A 14,757-nucleotide genomic window follows, 5' to 3' on the forward strand; every position below is an offset into this window, starting at 1 on the left:
AGGCAGGGAAGAGGTATAGAGTAGGTACGGGGCAGTAAATGTATATATCGTTGTTTTGAGAAGGAGGTGGGTTTGGAGGCAGGAGGAGAACCCAAGAAGCCAAAATGATCAAGGGCGAGCGATGCAGGCACAATACAGGCCAGGAATGATAAATACACCCAACCAGATTGAAGGAGCCTCAGGTGGGGAAAGTGAAAACAAAGAAGCTATCATATGAGAAGTAGACGAGCAAGGGGGAGAAATGGATTTTGATGTGAGAGTGAATGAAATTCGGTAATTTGTTGACTTCTTCAACGTTAGACGGAAGGCCTTGATTCAGTAGCTGAGTTAAGCCTCAGACATGGTAACGTCTGCCAGAAAAGAGGTGTCTCCAGCCTCCGCCTCCGGTACAGCTTGCGCAGGCGACCCGTTAACAGCAGGAGCTGCAGCAGAAAAAATCGCACCAATCAGTAAGTACCCCCTCTTTCTCAAGGTACCATACATCACGCACCATCAGCAGCAGCGTCACCCCCGTTCAGATCCATAGCAGCCGTCTTCTCTTCCACACCAGCGCTCTCCCGAGCACCATTCACAGTGCCACCCTCATCTGCTTCTGCTTCAGGAGGAGCACTTGTGGAGCCACCGCCCGCACCCTTGTTGGCGTTCAAGATCTTGTGCCACCTTTCGACAAGTGCGCCAGCGCGCAATCTGAATTTGAACTCGTCATCACGCGGTACTTTATCCTCGGCGAGGACAGCGATGTGACGCATGACCTTTCCGATTTTCGAGAACTGAGGGGAGCAACATCAGCATCGTAACGGTAGAGCGAAAACGAAGCATAGAGAAGTGAACTCCGTAAACAGATCAAAAGGTAATCTCGTCAAAGCAAAGGGACCCCGTGCTTCTCTACCGGAAAGGAGGCAAGCCAGCGAGGACTAAAATGGCAACAGAGATGGAACTGAAGTGCAAATGAAACGAAAAGTGAAGACCAGTGCCTCAAGGCAAAGGCTGGGGAGCAGCAAGAGACGGGGGAGACGGAGCATCTAGGGACGAAGGGTGTGGGATGTCAAGGCGAAGTAAATGGCCATTGCACCTCGAAAACAGAAAAATGCGAAGCACGGAAAGTAAAGTGGGGCGCAAATCAAGGGAAAGGAAACGAAAAGATAGGGAGCCCAGGTGGACAGGATAACGGAAGGTTCATAATGACGAAACATAAGAAACCAGGAGCGTAAACATACCTGGAGTTGTTCGATCGTCATGCCTTCGTAGTTTTCCACTGTCTTGAAAAGATCATTGAGATTTGGCATTTCCTGAGAAACCAAGTGGGTCAGCATCGGTAGGGAAAAGAGGTGAGCAAACAGCAAAAAAGTCAACCCGGAGTGGTTGAACGAGCCAAAGAACCAGGAAAGAAGGCAAAAAAAATACCCACCTCTTCTTTAGGTAACGACTTATTGCTCAAGAAGGTCTTCTGCAGTCTGTGCCGCCAATCACGCACTTTGATTGATTCATTGTCTTCAGAGCCTTTAGCTGAAAAGAGAAGAACGGAGGTCAGCTTCTGACATGGCGGGAAATTGAAAGGACAAGTGATTATAAGGGGATGGCGGTACGAAAAGGGTGGCTGAGCATGCGATGAAGGAAAAAGAGTGGTAGGAAGGGAACAAGATCCGAAAAAACAACCTCCATCATTGAAAGAGGCGGTATTTTCTCCCATTCAATGGCAGAGAAAGATGGTGCCCTGGAGTGACATTTGAAAGTCACCAGGACTGCGGAAAAGGATGACAGAACGTAGTGAAGGCAAAGAAAGCAGCGAAAGCAGCAAAAAAGTGCGCCAGAAGAAGTCAAGGTCGACGCTGAAGAGAAAGAGACGCCAAAAAGGAACCAAAAGAGAGAAGAAAGCGATGGAGCTGATAAGGAACGAGATAAACGCTAGAAAGTGTGGAAAGTGCAAAACGGTCATAAAAGCAACCATGTAACGTGAAAGGTGGTGGTTATTGTCCAAATTCAAAAGTGAATAAAGCTTAAGGCTCTGAGACGAAGATTGAATGGCACCAGCGCCTCCGAAAAGAACGATAGGCCACAACAAAACGGACAAAAAGAGGAAAACCGACAAATCAACGACGCCAGGTATAAATGAATGCTGATTTTGAAGATAAAGGGAGGCCAAAAGACAGGCAAAAGAATGAAGACAATGTTAGAAGATGATAAAGCGTGCAAGGATACGAGAAAAGCGCTCAAAAGTGTAAAAAGGTCCGAAAAGAAACCGTGGGGTCAAGAAAGTCAGAGGACGTCTAAATTTCGAGAAGAAAAGGCGCAAGAACGTTTGGGAGACCATTAAGAGACACCAGCGCCTTGGAGAAGATGATAGGGCATAAGAAGAGGAAGAAAAGGGGGTCAAAAGCACAAAAAAAAGGCGCCAGAGGAAGATAAAAGTTGACGCCAGGATAAGGAAAGGCACCAGAAACGAGAAAAAGAAGGGAAGGGCGAGGAAAGTGCTTTTGTTCGGCAAAAGCGACTATAAGATGAAAATGAATGGGAGAAGAAGGGAGAAAGGAAAATAGGGCCATGACAGGGAGAAAGGAAAGGTCAAGCAAGAGGCAGAAGAGAAGAGAGAAATAGAAGAGCATGGAAGGAACATCAGAGGACATCCAACCAAGGCAAAAGCGTGAAAATGGGTTACGAAAAAGCGATTCGATGAAAAGGGTGGAAACCGTCAAGGAAGTGGGGTGTTGGCAAAGCATAGCTCTCAGACAAGAAGAAAAGGGGTCTGGAGCATTGAAAGAGGACAAGGAGGGGAAAAGAAGGGCAAAAAGGACCATTATGGCAACAGTGAGAAAAGATAAGACGAGAACAAGATAAAGATCAGAGCGATCCGACGATCCACTCCACTGATCCACCAAGCCACCATGTCCGCAAAACCACAAAGAAAACAGAAAAGAGGGCAAACTAACCTTCATCGGCATCGTCATCCCGGTCCCGTTTCGCTTTCTTCGCCGGTGGGGGCGACGCAGCAGTCTTATCTGCCGCAGCCGCGGCCTTCTTGGAGCTCTTCGTGCTAGGCCCAGCATCTGCGTCATCTTCAGCCTCATCCTCCGCATCCGCCTCAGCTTCACCTTCATCCTCGGACTCGACCATCGCCTGAGACTTTTTGGAACGTTTAGAGGCACCATTGCCATTGGTAGCCTTGGCCTTCCTTGTGGTGCTTCCAGCATCAGCGTCTTTCTTTGGCTTGGCTTTCGCTGGTTTGTCGGATTTCTTCCTCTCTTTCTTTTCTTTGACAGATGCGGAAGCATCGTCGCGTTTCCTCTTCTTCCCTTGTTTCTTGCCTAGTAAATCAAGGAATAAGCATGTCAACGACGATGATAAAACAAAACATGAAAAAAACGCGAACCTGCAGCCCCTTCATCTTCTCCATCCTCCGTCTCTGCAAGCTGGTCAATTTCAGCATTTTCCTCCATGTCTACTGTATCCTGGATCATAGCCTCTTTCTCCGCGAGCCACGTCGCAGGGTCCAGAGCAATGCGGTACCCATTCAACAGCTCTGACGACTTTTTGTGGGGCTCCGAGATGTACGACTCAATTTCGTGTCGTTGGAGCTTCGAGATGTCTTTCTCGACTAACCATGCACTGCATGCAACATGTTAGTGTGGGCCACGTCAGGGCGGAGAACGCATGGAAAAAAGGACACACTGGTCACCCAAAGGGAAGAACCTGACGCAGTAGAACGTGGCCTTTTTGCTGCTGGGGCGTTCGAGAGCCACGGTGGGGTGGACGTTGTCTGGGTCCACAACCTAGACGTAGATCAGGACCGTTGGACGTACTCGACGCGAGGAGGCTCACCATGCCGGGCCACGGTGGAAAGCCGCGCACTTTGCCTAGGACCGTGTCGTTGATGTTGTAGGTCGTGGCCACTTTGGCCTGCTGCGCTTTGCTACTTTTTTTGCTCATCGTGGCTGGCGACGTGTGCGATGTGGCAGACGGTGAGGAGGGATGTTAGGAAACCGAAAAGGATGATGATTGAAGTTTGTTGAAGCACGAGACAAGCGGCCTCGGCTATTTCCGGTCACGTCACCCCCTTCTGCGCACAGACCCGCCCCCTGCTCACCAGGGACAACATGCAATCTGCAACACCTAAAGATGCGTAGGCCTGAAGAAATCCAGCACATCTTCGTACGCGTCATTCATGCAATCTGAACAGAGTAGCAGAATTATTGGCTTCGTCGAGGAAACTGGTCAACTTCCTGCTGAGTGACAAGGATGTTGCTCAAGAATCCTACCCAGAACTGCCGATCAAATTACTTGCACTGTGCACCCCAGGTCAGGTTATTTTCCCTGGGTGTAAAACTGGGTATATAGGTTATAATAACTACTTTCTCGGACTACAATCCCTGGGTGGTAAATAAAATAACTTGGTCAACAGGTTAGAATAACTTGTTATATGACGGAAATAACCTGCTCCCAGGTCTCGTTGTAACAGTTATTATAACCTGTTAACCACGTTGTACTGTAGAGGCAAAATAGCTGGGAAAACGGGTTTTCTCACTCCTTGTCCAACAGATAGAAATCACCACATTGAATTTTGATTGGACTGGTATAAAAAACTCGGTAGACAGATGAAATTGAGGCTATAACTGAGTGTTTATATACAACCTATCTACACGGTATCAACCAACTTATGATGCTTGGATGAACACACCGTTGCTTCCCAAACCCTCATTCCCAGACTGAGCCCCCTGATACTCCATATCATCGTCATCCTCGTCCCCATCCCTGCCATAGCCCGCCAAAATTTCCCCTTTCCCCTCACCCAGTCTGCAGGGAAGCACTTTCGTGTGTTTGAGCAGGTCTGGCACATTGAACTCAATTAGTAAGTCAGTTGCCTCTGGAGTAAAGCACTTACCAAACAGAAGATGTTAGCCAGTTTATGATGGACATGTCAAGAGGTCAGCCAGCACCACTGGATGGGGGAGGGAGAAAGAGGTTGTTTGATCCCATTCTCACGTTTGTTAAGTATTATATATAGAGATTGCGCTGTATGCTCCACAATGACATCAAAGCTCCCCTGAGATATATATACTGATACACCTGGTTCACAAGTTATGAAGATCACTTATTGAACAGGTTATAATTTAACTTGGTATCTACTGGTTTCGAGGACAAGGTAAAATTTACTGGGTTTCCAGGTGATTTTAATAACCTGGTAATATCTGGGTATTATTACTGGGTTCAGAATAACCAGGTTGGTACCCAATCTTCCAGTGAAAGGTTGAAAGCACTCGGTGATCAGGGGAAAACAACCCGAACTGGGGTGCACAGTGTTGTTTCATCGAGGAGGTTATCTTGAATGACAAAGGCGTATGCATCCTGTGGAGCTAGCAGCTTCGATAAATTCTCATGTGGAGGTCAGCATCACTTATGATTTCAGTTCTAAGCCTGGGAGATGGGGAGATGTCATTTACCATAGTGCGCCACTCCCTGTTCAATATTACACCAAAGGCTAACACGTTAAACTGGGAAATTGGTGCTACAGGATGATGTATGTCCCTTGTCCCCCTATTGACAGGCTATGTGCCATTAGGGGTGTTCACAGTAGCCATTTTTTATTTCATTTTTTATTTCATTTTTCAGAAAAATGAGATGAAAAATGGAGTTAGAAATGAGATGGAAAATGGCTCAAAAACAGGAAACGTGTCTGTTTTTGATGTGTTTCTATTTTTCATTCATTTTTCATCCATTTTTTGTCTTCGGGGGTCAAGTTGCCAAAGGGTGTTTCAGCATTATCCGTTTCTTTTGTTGTTGCCCCATATGGCAATCACCTCACATTTTTGAAAATTTCAAGGAGGGTGGGTTCACAGTAGCCATTTTTTGGTTCATTTTTCAGTTCAATTTTGATGTTCTATGTCTACAAAAATGAATGAAGAATGGATCAAAAATGGCTCAAAAATGGCTACCATGAACTCCCCTATTTTCTCCCTTGCCTCGCAACAAGCCCTTGTCCGACTGACATTTCATTGCTTATGTACACCCGATGCTGCTCTCATTCATTCTTTCTGTGCCACTTCTAACAATGCTCCATTGTCCAAAAATTCTGCATCTATTGACTGCATCTGATTCTAGGAATTTCAGCCCAACACTGTAGTCCATTTTCAAAGAAATTGGGGAACACCATAATCAAACCATAATTAGTGTTTGGAAGTCTGGTCTCAGGACTGGAAAAAGACCAGACCAAGATCACAAAAGTAAAGACCGCAAAAAAAACGGTCTAAGTGAACCAGTCTTAACCGGTTAGGACCTGCTTTTTGTAGCCCACTAAATACCCTTCAAAACGCACCCAAGAATGTATTAATTGGTCCAAAACTGACAAAGATATAGTTGAAGATGTAAAATATTGTTGAAAATAGTAGCTGTACCAGGCTTTTTTTTATATAGAAACACCAATTCTTAATGGGATTTAACGTTCTTGGGCTCTTTTTAAAGCTAATAAAAACGTCAACAAATTTACCAACTCATAACTCTAAAATATTGGCTGAAAGACTGGTCTTAAACTGGTCAAAACCAAAGAAGACCAAGACTGGTCTATAGACCACAAAAAGACTGCAGACTGCGGTTTTTTGTGGTCCGGTTCAGTCTTTTGACTTCTGGGAAAGAGGCAGACTGGTTACGGTTATGGTCTAAGCCCTGGGGCATCAAAAAACTGGACCAGACCAGACTTTTAAACACTAACTGTAATTCTTACTTCCTATCTCTGGCCTCCTTCCCTTCCAGTCTTGATGACCAACTTGTCAAATTCAAATCAGTAAGTGTAGATCATTTGTGAAATGAAGAAAATTTGAGAATAAGATTGTCTCTGCAAGTAGCAGAGGCAAACAGATGAATGGCTACAATACATGTCATCGTATATATGTATAGTGATTGTCACAGGTTTAGCAACCCATGCGGGTTACAGGTAGGGGTACAGGTTTGATATTCGCTACCTTTGCCAAACCTGTATCTGTGGCAGGGGTTGGTGGGTACCTGTAGCAATACCCATCATTCATTAGTCATTATTTCTTTGTGCAGCTTATGGTCTGTGTCACTAAGTTATGTGTAAAAGATACATGAAATATTTCTAAGTCACTTGAAAAATATATAAGGTAGATTTTCATCCTTCAAGTTCATTTGTTTAGTCATTGTTTGTTTGCTTCATGGTCTCACATTCCATAGTTACCAAATCAGGAATTGGCCTGTTCTTTAGACTTCGACCCATTCCACCACTGTTCATGCCCCATAATCATGCAAACCTGTTCTAACTTCTAATAGTTCCTGCACTTCACTCAACAATGATGTCATCTATTCCAGTGATCATGCTGCTAGCCCTTTTGAGATGACTCCAGACAATAGTGATACGTTGATCAAGAAACCATCATCAGGTAAGTGAACAAAGGATTACATTGCTTCGGTAACTAACTCTAAGCTGGATATAGAACTAATATTTGTGAATAAGGATCCCCAGACTGTTGAGAAGAGTCTGGGGATAAAGAGCACCACAAAGAAGAAGAGAATCATCAACTCTACTTGAAACCACAACATGTATATTGGATGTTCCTGTTCCTGTTCCAGGGTTACAGGATCCTCTACACATGACTCCGTTCTCCAGAACCATGTCTCCCACTGCCTTCTGCCTCCACCATCTGGCAAGCCTGGACTTGTCAGTAGGCATTGTCACAGGTAACCCTCAGTAAAAAGCAAAGTCAACCAAAATTGTAGGAAGTCAGAGGTTAGTCAGAAATATATCACACATCTGTAATTTTCACGCCTCCCTCCCCTTGGCATCAAATGGGAGGTGAGTTTAGTCATAAGTTAGTATAAAAATTGTCATACCTTTTATATACATGGCTATGCCAAGAATTTCTGTCTACAAGTTGAGGGCTGAGGCCTCTGCAGGCTGCCTCAGGCTGCGGCGTTTGGACTTGGACTCAGAGCTGGGAGTTGAAAGTCACATGATCACTCAACTCGATGTGTTGGAACTTGAACGTAAACTTGTCACTTTCCTCTTGCTTTCCTCCCTGCAAAGTCTTCAACCTTGTCTCTTTGGCTGGGTAACAGTAAGTTCATTTTATTGCTGTCTACTCATTCTGCTATAGCTTGCACAGGTCTCAGTCACCAAGACACACGAGGAGGAGGGGGCAGGCAAGTCATTGGGTCAAACAGGGTGGATTGTGGTTACATGCTCGCAGGTGAGGCACCTTTGTATGGTATCTATCTCAGCTGCTGACCAACGAGAAAGGCGAGGCTCGACGAAGAGTGATATTAACCTAGGTTTAGTGACGATGCTATCGACGCTCTTTCACTGGATGTCCCGCCATCACCACCATCAAAACATGACGAGCACAGATACTCTTTGCCTAAGGACAACTACCACATTCTCAACACCTCCTGCTCAAACCCAGGCGACACATCCAGCTCCCTTGGTCAAACACCACTTCTGACTTCCATACGTTACACGAGGACGCAATGGTGACTCAACGAAGAGTTAAGCTGTCATCAGGTTTACTGATGATGCTGATGACACTCTTCGGCTGCAGGTCCCACCATCACCACCACCAGAATGTGGCGGCCACAGCTCCTCACCCAATAACGCCTCCTGCTCAAATCCAGGCGGCGCATTCGCGAACCCCCTCTCTTCCCTCCCCATCTCCCCTGCAAATGGGAATGGCAATGACTCAGACTCAGATGCAGAGGATTAGATGGATGTTGGATCTGGTAATGGGCCGCTCAATGGCGTCATTGGAGCATTTGAATGGACTCGACATGTTGCAGAGGGCTTTTTATTCTCCCCCCCCTCCCTCATACTATACTCAGGCTCTAGGCCTACTACATGTATCCTTTGAAGTAGTTGAATATAATTTGATTCAGCCTATTTCCTAACCTAAATTGGGCCCAAGCATTAATGACTGACGTATGACTATTATATGACTAGTACATGACTGACTGTAGCACTAATGTATGACTATTGTAGTACGAGCATAGTCAGAAACACTTAAAAAAACGACATTTAGTCAGACATCCTCTAATTGGTGATGTTCTTGTGACTAACGTCTGACTTCACTATTTACTGAGGGTAACCCCCAGGTACCTTCAGCTAAACCCATACCCTTACCCATGGAAACCCGTACCTGGCTAAACCTGTACCCTTACCCATGAAAACCTGTACCCATGGCTGCAGGTACAGGTTTCCATGGATAAGGGTATGGGTTTAGTGGGGGTTTGGGGGGTCTGGTGGGTCTCGCAGGTTTGATAGGACAGGTATATATTAAAACTACTACAGTCAAAACTCTCTTATCCCATACCTCTGACAACCCATAACCTCTCTTACCCCATAGCATATTGTGTCCACCAAGTCGGTTTGCGGGGAAATGCATAGCATAACCCATAAACCTCCCATACCCCATACCCCATAGCCCTCCCTGGCCAAAACCCATAGGTTTTTCACCAGCCAGACCCTTAAATTGACCGTTAAATATTTAATTTACCAGGTGTGCACAAGTGCACACCCATCCTAGTTATTTGGGTGCGCCTGTGCACCCATTGAGTAGCCCAAAATTTGATAAAATGTACATTTATTCCCCAAAAATATTCCCCCCATGCCTCCCAGCCCACTTGACATCCTTAGAAAAGGCCTTGCTAAGCTCATGGCATCAGTTGCAACTCAGAGAGATGCTCTAAAGGCAAAACTAGCAAAAAGGGAACTGATTTCGACATCAGACGAGCACTGGTTGGATAATGAAGCAAATACCATTGACGAGGAACGTGTTGTCGAAGCACTCAAGTCAGCCTCAGACTATGAGCAGGAAATTTCAAAGTTGGATGACACTGGGAAAGTCGTTGTGCACAAACTGAGGGAGTTGGCAGGTGACTTGGCCAAGGTTACAGAGAACAAACGGAAATGTATGCATTCTGTTCTTGACACCGGCACATGCCATCCTAACCTTCTCTAAAGGTTCAGACTATGAGAAAGAGAGGAAAGCACCTAAGAAGAAAGCTGATCAGGTTGCTCTACTGCTAGTGTTTTAAAGTCCAGTTAAGTCCAGTTTTTTACCTCAAAATGATGCAACTGGCAACTGCAACCGGTCTACACCGATCCAGATATCAAGGGACCACAACCGGACTGCTTTAGACCAGTCCTAATCGGTTCACAACGCGAAAAAGACTGGTCCAGACCAGTTGCGACTGGTCTTTTGTTGTAAAATTTATTACACCACAGAAACTAAATATTACCTCACGTACATAGCATACATAGATATATATTTTAATTCTCTGTAGACTGATTAAAAGTTTAAGCAATTCCGTGAAGATTTGACTGAGCTATGAAAACAACGGAAAGGATATACATTCAAATTGCGTATAAAAATGTTTTTGGCCATATCTCAACCAATTCTTGACTCTTTGATGATTGAGGGACCGAAAATTAAGTAAAAATGTGTGCGAGTAAGGTCCAACACATGATGGGATGAAAGACTGGTTGCAACCGGTCTAAACCGGTCTTTTTCGGTTTTTAATATTTACAAAAACATGGCAACTGGCAACTGGACTGACCACAAATGTGGGAAACTGCAACTGAAAAAAGACCGGACTGTCCTCTGTAGACTGGACCTGCAAACACTATCTACTGCCTCCAACTTTTACGAAGAAAGAAAATGCAACCTTGGCACAGCAAATTGAGGTTCTCGACTGGCACCATGCAAATGGCAAGAACCAAACAAAGACAGCCAACCATTTCAGCCTGATGTATCCAAACCTTAAGATAAAGCAACTGTTAGTGTCATCGTGGCTCAAAGACGAAGCTAAATGGTGCAAGGAGTGGGAAATGGCAGAGCATAAATTTGATCGATCTGCCAAATGAGTTCGACAGACAGAACACCCCGAGGTCTCCGAGATGATGTATTTATGGGTCTCAAAGACAATGGGTGACAGAATCCTGCTGACTGGTGAAATCCTCCAGCAGAAATGGAACCAATTTGCTGATTTGGTTGGGATTGCAGAGGAAGACAGGCTGAGCTTGAGCAATGGGTGGCTGCAACACTTCAAGGCTAGGAATGGGTTGAAAGAGGTTAAACGACATGGTGAAGCCGTATCAGCAAACACTCACAGTGTGGAAGAAGAGCAGAAATGGGTCCAGGTGCTCATCAAAAAATATGGCTACAAGCTACACGACATCTATAACATGGATGAAACAGGTCTTTTTTGGGTGTACACACCTCCTACTTATTTCTATTCCTTAACTCACTCCACTGGATAGAATGGCACCAGACAGAGGCTTATCTGATCGTAAACATTCCAGTGTCAAAGGAAAAAAGCACAGGTTGACATATCTGTTCACTTCAAATGCTGATGGATCAGAGAAACTCCTGCCATTTGTCATCAGAAAGGCAGTGTGGCCCCGGGCATTCAACAAAAAAACTGGTACCCAGCTTGGGTTTTATTATCGGAATAATGCAAAGGCTTGGATGATGGCTCACCTTTATCAGGATTGGATTAATGATTGGGATCGTGACCTTCAACAACAGGGTTGCAAGATTATGTTGCTCCAAGACAACTTTTCAGGTCACATCGTTCTGCCAGGCCTTCAGAACATTCAGGTTGAGAACTTTGAGCCGAATCTCATCACACACATCCAACCAAAAGATCAGGGCATTATCTGGTGCTTCAAAGCCCACTACCGCAAGGAGTTCATCCAACGAGCCATCAATCAGTATGACCGAGGGATAACACCAGCAAATATCTATGACATTGATCAGTTAGAGGCAATGCAAATTGCAGATCTGGCCTGGCATGAGGTCGACACCACCACCATTCGAAATTGCTGCCAAAAGGCAGGAATACTACCTGAAATTGAACCCCCCACACCACAGCCTACAATCCCCATCTCTTCCCTCCTAGATGCATCATCCTTCCATCCAGACCCAATTGTTCAAGCAGAGAGACAAGTGGAGGAGGCGCTCGACAACTTGGTTGCCACAGGGGCACTTCAAAAGAACAATCGGATGGACATAGAATCACTTCTTAATCCAGAAGGCGAATCCCACATTATGATGGAATCCACAGATATGGAGATTTATCAGGACATCATGGATGCAAGAGCTGCAAGTGAGAATCTCAAGATAAACGGTGGCAATGATCTTGATGAAGGCGCACCCGTTGAACCTCAACCTTCTCGGTGCGACGTCCTCAACGCAACGTATACAATTAGCAAATACCTCAGTGAAATCAATGATCCCAACACACACAAAATAGAAGCTCTGTTGAGCTCACCCAACAGAGATATCCGGCGTGAACAGACCAGGGATTTGAGAAGTACAACAATACTTGATTTTTTTACTTTGTAACTACTTCAATCCATGTCCTACATTTTTTTAACAGTTTTTTGCGACTGTCCACTGAGGGGTATGGGTTAAGAGAGGTTCGACTGTATATACTATGTAATATATACTCAATCTACATTACTAACATATTGCATCATCGCCTGGTCATGTTGCATCATTACCATAGTCATGGTCATGCATTGTGGTCACATTGTGTCAGGGTCATGGTAATGAGGTGATGTCGAGCCATTTGGTTGTGTGTTTGTGTTGTTGTGTCATGGGTCATTCATCATCACTCATCGTGGTTGTGGTCATTGTCACCCTTCTTCATTGTCTGTCGTCAGTCGTTGCCATCCTCGTCCACATCTACCATTGCCATTCATCCTCATCACTGTTACCCCTTTGGAGGGACAATGGCTCTTTCGACTAGAGCCAGGTGGTTGTGGGGTGTATGGGGAGGCTACTGCATGTATAATGGGTGTATGTGATGAAGAAGTGGGATGAGGGTACTCACTGTAGTCTCCTAAAGTAAAGACAGTGATGTGGCATCTATATCTCATGCTGAAGAGATCAGCAGTGCAGGGAAGGTGAGTTTGCTCACCTCCGCTCATCTGTACTTCTCAGTCCCCCTATGAATCCTGCATGACTGGCCAGAGTCCTGCAGAAATCCTCAGGAATCCTCAGAGCTCTGCAGAGTCCTGCCAAGCTCTGCCAAACTCAGCAGGACTAGGACAGAGTTTGGCAGGATTTTTAAAGAGTACTTACAAGATTATGGAAAATTCCAGATGAATCATGACATGTGGCTTAATGTAACAGCTCTAATAACTTGATCTCATAATTTCTTAGATAGTTAGGATTGAAAAGGAAGAGTTGCATATTCAATAAAACTACATAAATATTTCTACTACATTGAAAGGGAGGAGGGAGGGAATGGTGGGCAGAGTGTGTGGTGGAGAGGGTTGGAGAGGAGGGGGTGATGGAGGGACTACTACTTTGAGGATAAAAGGGAGGGGGCAGGGCATGGTGGGATGGTGGGGGGAGAGAGAGGTGGAGAGGGATGGAGAGGAGGAGAAATGAGGGAGGGGGGTTGATGGAGGGAGGGGGAGTGGTGGGGAGGAATGGAGGGGAGGGAGGGAAGGGAGGGAAGGGAGTGGGATGATGTAGAGGGAGCCATGGTGGATACTCACAAGGTGCCTTAACAGAGTGAATGATGTCATCTGGTTGCCATGTCTCATGGGCACTTGTTGCTGTATGTGGGTGTTCTGCTTTCCTGCATAGGTGGTTGGTGGGTCGTCATTTTCCTACACAGGTGCTTGTCTCCATGAGTAGGCACTTGTATTCCTATGTGGGCAGTCATTCCTCATTGCCATTTGTGAGGCGTGGCGTGTCTTCATTATCCTGCATCATCACATTGTGTCTGTGTTGTCTTTGTTTTTGTTGTGTCCGCATTGTTATTGTTTTCGCTGTCTGTGTTGTCTTTGTTGCATATTGTCATTTTCGAGAATGATGACATTGGTTGTCATTCTTTGTTTTGTGCCTGGCATCAGCAAGCTGGGTTGGGAGGAGCTTGGGATGGGGGGTGCTTACCTGTACCGCTGTGCATCATTTGGGTGCCACATCATTGCAATGTGGCACCTGGTTTCCATCTGGTGTGTTTCGAGATGGTGGTGGTGGTTTCCGTGGGGTGTGACAGCTGTTTCTGTGTGTGGGTGTCCTTTCATGTTTGTTGTTTGTTGTGGTTGGTGTTGGGCATCATGTTGTGGTTGTTGTGGGCAGTGTTGTTGGGTTGTGGTTGAAGAAAAGAAGTGATCTCACACACTGTGACAATATTGTGATGTTTAAACTCACACATGAGATGACCTGTATAAAGTCACATGATTTTATCGCAGTTGCATCAAAAACACCCCAGTCCTGGTCCTGTCCTGGTTGAGGTGAAATCCCAGTCCTGCAGAGCTCAGCTGTGACCCACCTGCCAACTCAATATGGGTGCCCTGTCATTACAAACTACTTGAACTTGGCCAAGCTTGGGCAGAGCTTGGCAGGAATCATAGGGGAACAATAAAGACCTCCCATTGATGCACCCATTGGCAACGGCTTTGTGTTTTGTGGCATTTGAGGCTTCCATGACATCTTTTCCTCAATGATATGAAGAATCAGGCTTGGCAACACAGTGGACACTTTGTGGAGGAAGGTGCTATAGTCCAAGGGGGCTCAGGCAATAGAATCCTGGACCTATACCTGGTTAGTTAGTCCAGCTGATGGTCTGAAAAAAAAAAAATGGAGGTCTCAACAACTAGAGCTCAGGATTGCTTCAGAACCTCATATTGACTTGCATTAAGTGTCTTTATGTCACATACTACCATATAGCTGCTTGCTTTGCAGCATTCACCAAGTGTGCACAACTAATTTTCGTGAGTGCTATTTGGTTGTGTTGCAACAT

The 14,757-nt window shown here is 45.4% G+C and overlaps 2 protein-coding genes across 2 annotated transcripts; both read left to right on the forward strand.

Annotated features, from left to right (window-relative positions):
- Positions 1–7,616: 7,616 nt before the first annotated feature.
- Positions 7,617–8,274, forward strand: LACBIDRAFT_334410 (uncharacterized protein; the record flags this gene model as incomplete). Its single annotated transcript, XM_001889149.1, has 4 exons — positions 7,617–7,663; positions 7,862–8,060; positions 8,100–8,192; positions 8,224–8,274. 4 exons carry the CDS (start codon positions 7,617–7,619, stop codon positions 8,272–8,274), a joined length of 390 nt encoding a protein of 129 aa, XP_001889184.1.
- Positions 8,275–10,918: 2,644 nt separating this feature from the next.
- On the forward strand, positions 10,919–13,167 carry LACBIDRAFT_334411 (uncharacterized protein; the record flags this gene model as incomplete). The annotated part of the gene is made up of 7 exons (XM_001889150.1): positions 10,919–11,105; positions 11,266–12,172; positions 12,376–12,415; positions 12,505–12,573; positions 12,662–12,797; positions 12,895–12,904; positions 13,164–13,167. The coding sequence occupies 7 exons, from the start codon at positions 10,919–10,921 to the stop codon at positions 13,165–13,167; spliced, it is 1,353 nt and encodes a 450-aa protein (XP_001889185.1).
- Positions 13,168–14,757: the final 1,590 nt, after the last annotated feature.

The sequence above is a fragment of the Laccaria bicolor genome, genomic scaffold, assembly GCF_000143565.1.
Source record: "Laccaria bicolor S238N-H82 LACBIscaffold_63 genomic scaffold, whole genome shotgun sequence".
NCBI classification, from domain to species: domain Eukaryota; kingdom Fungi; phylum Basidiomycota; class Agaricomycetes; order Agaricales; family Hydnangiaceae; genus Laccaria; species Laccaria bicolor.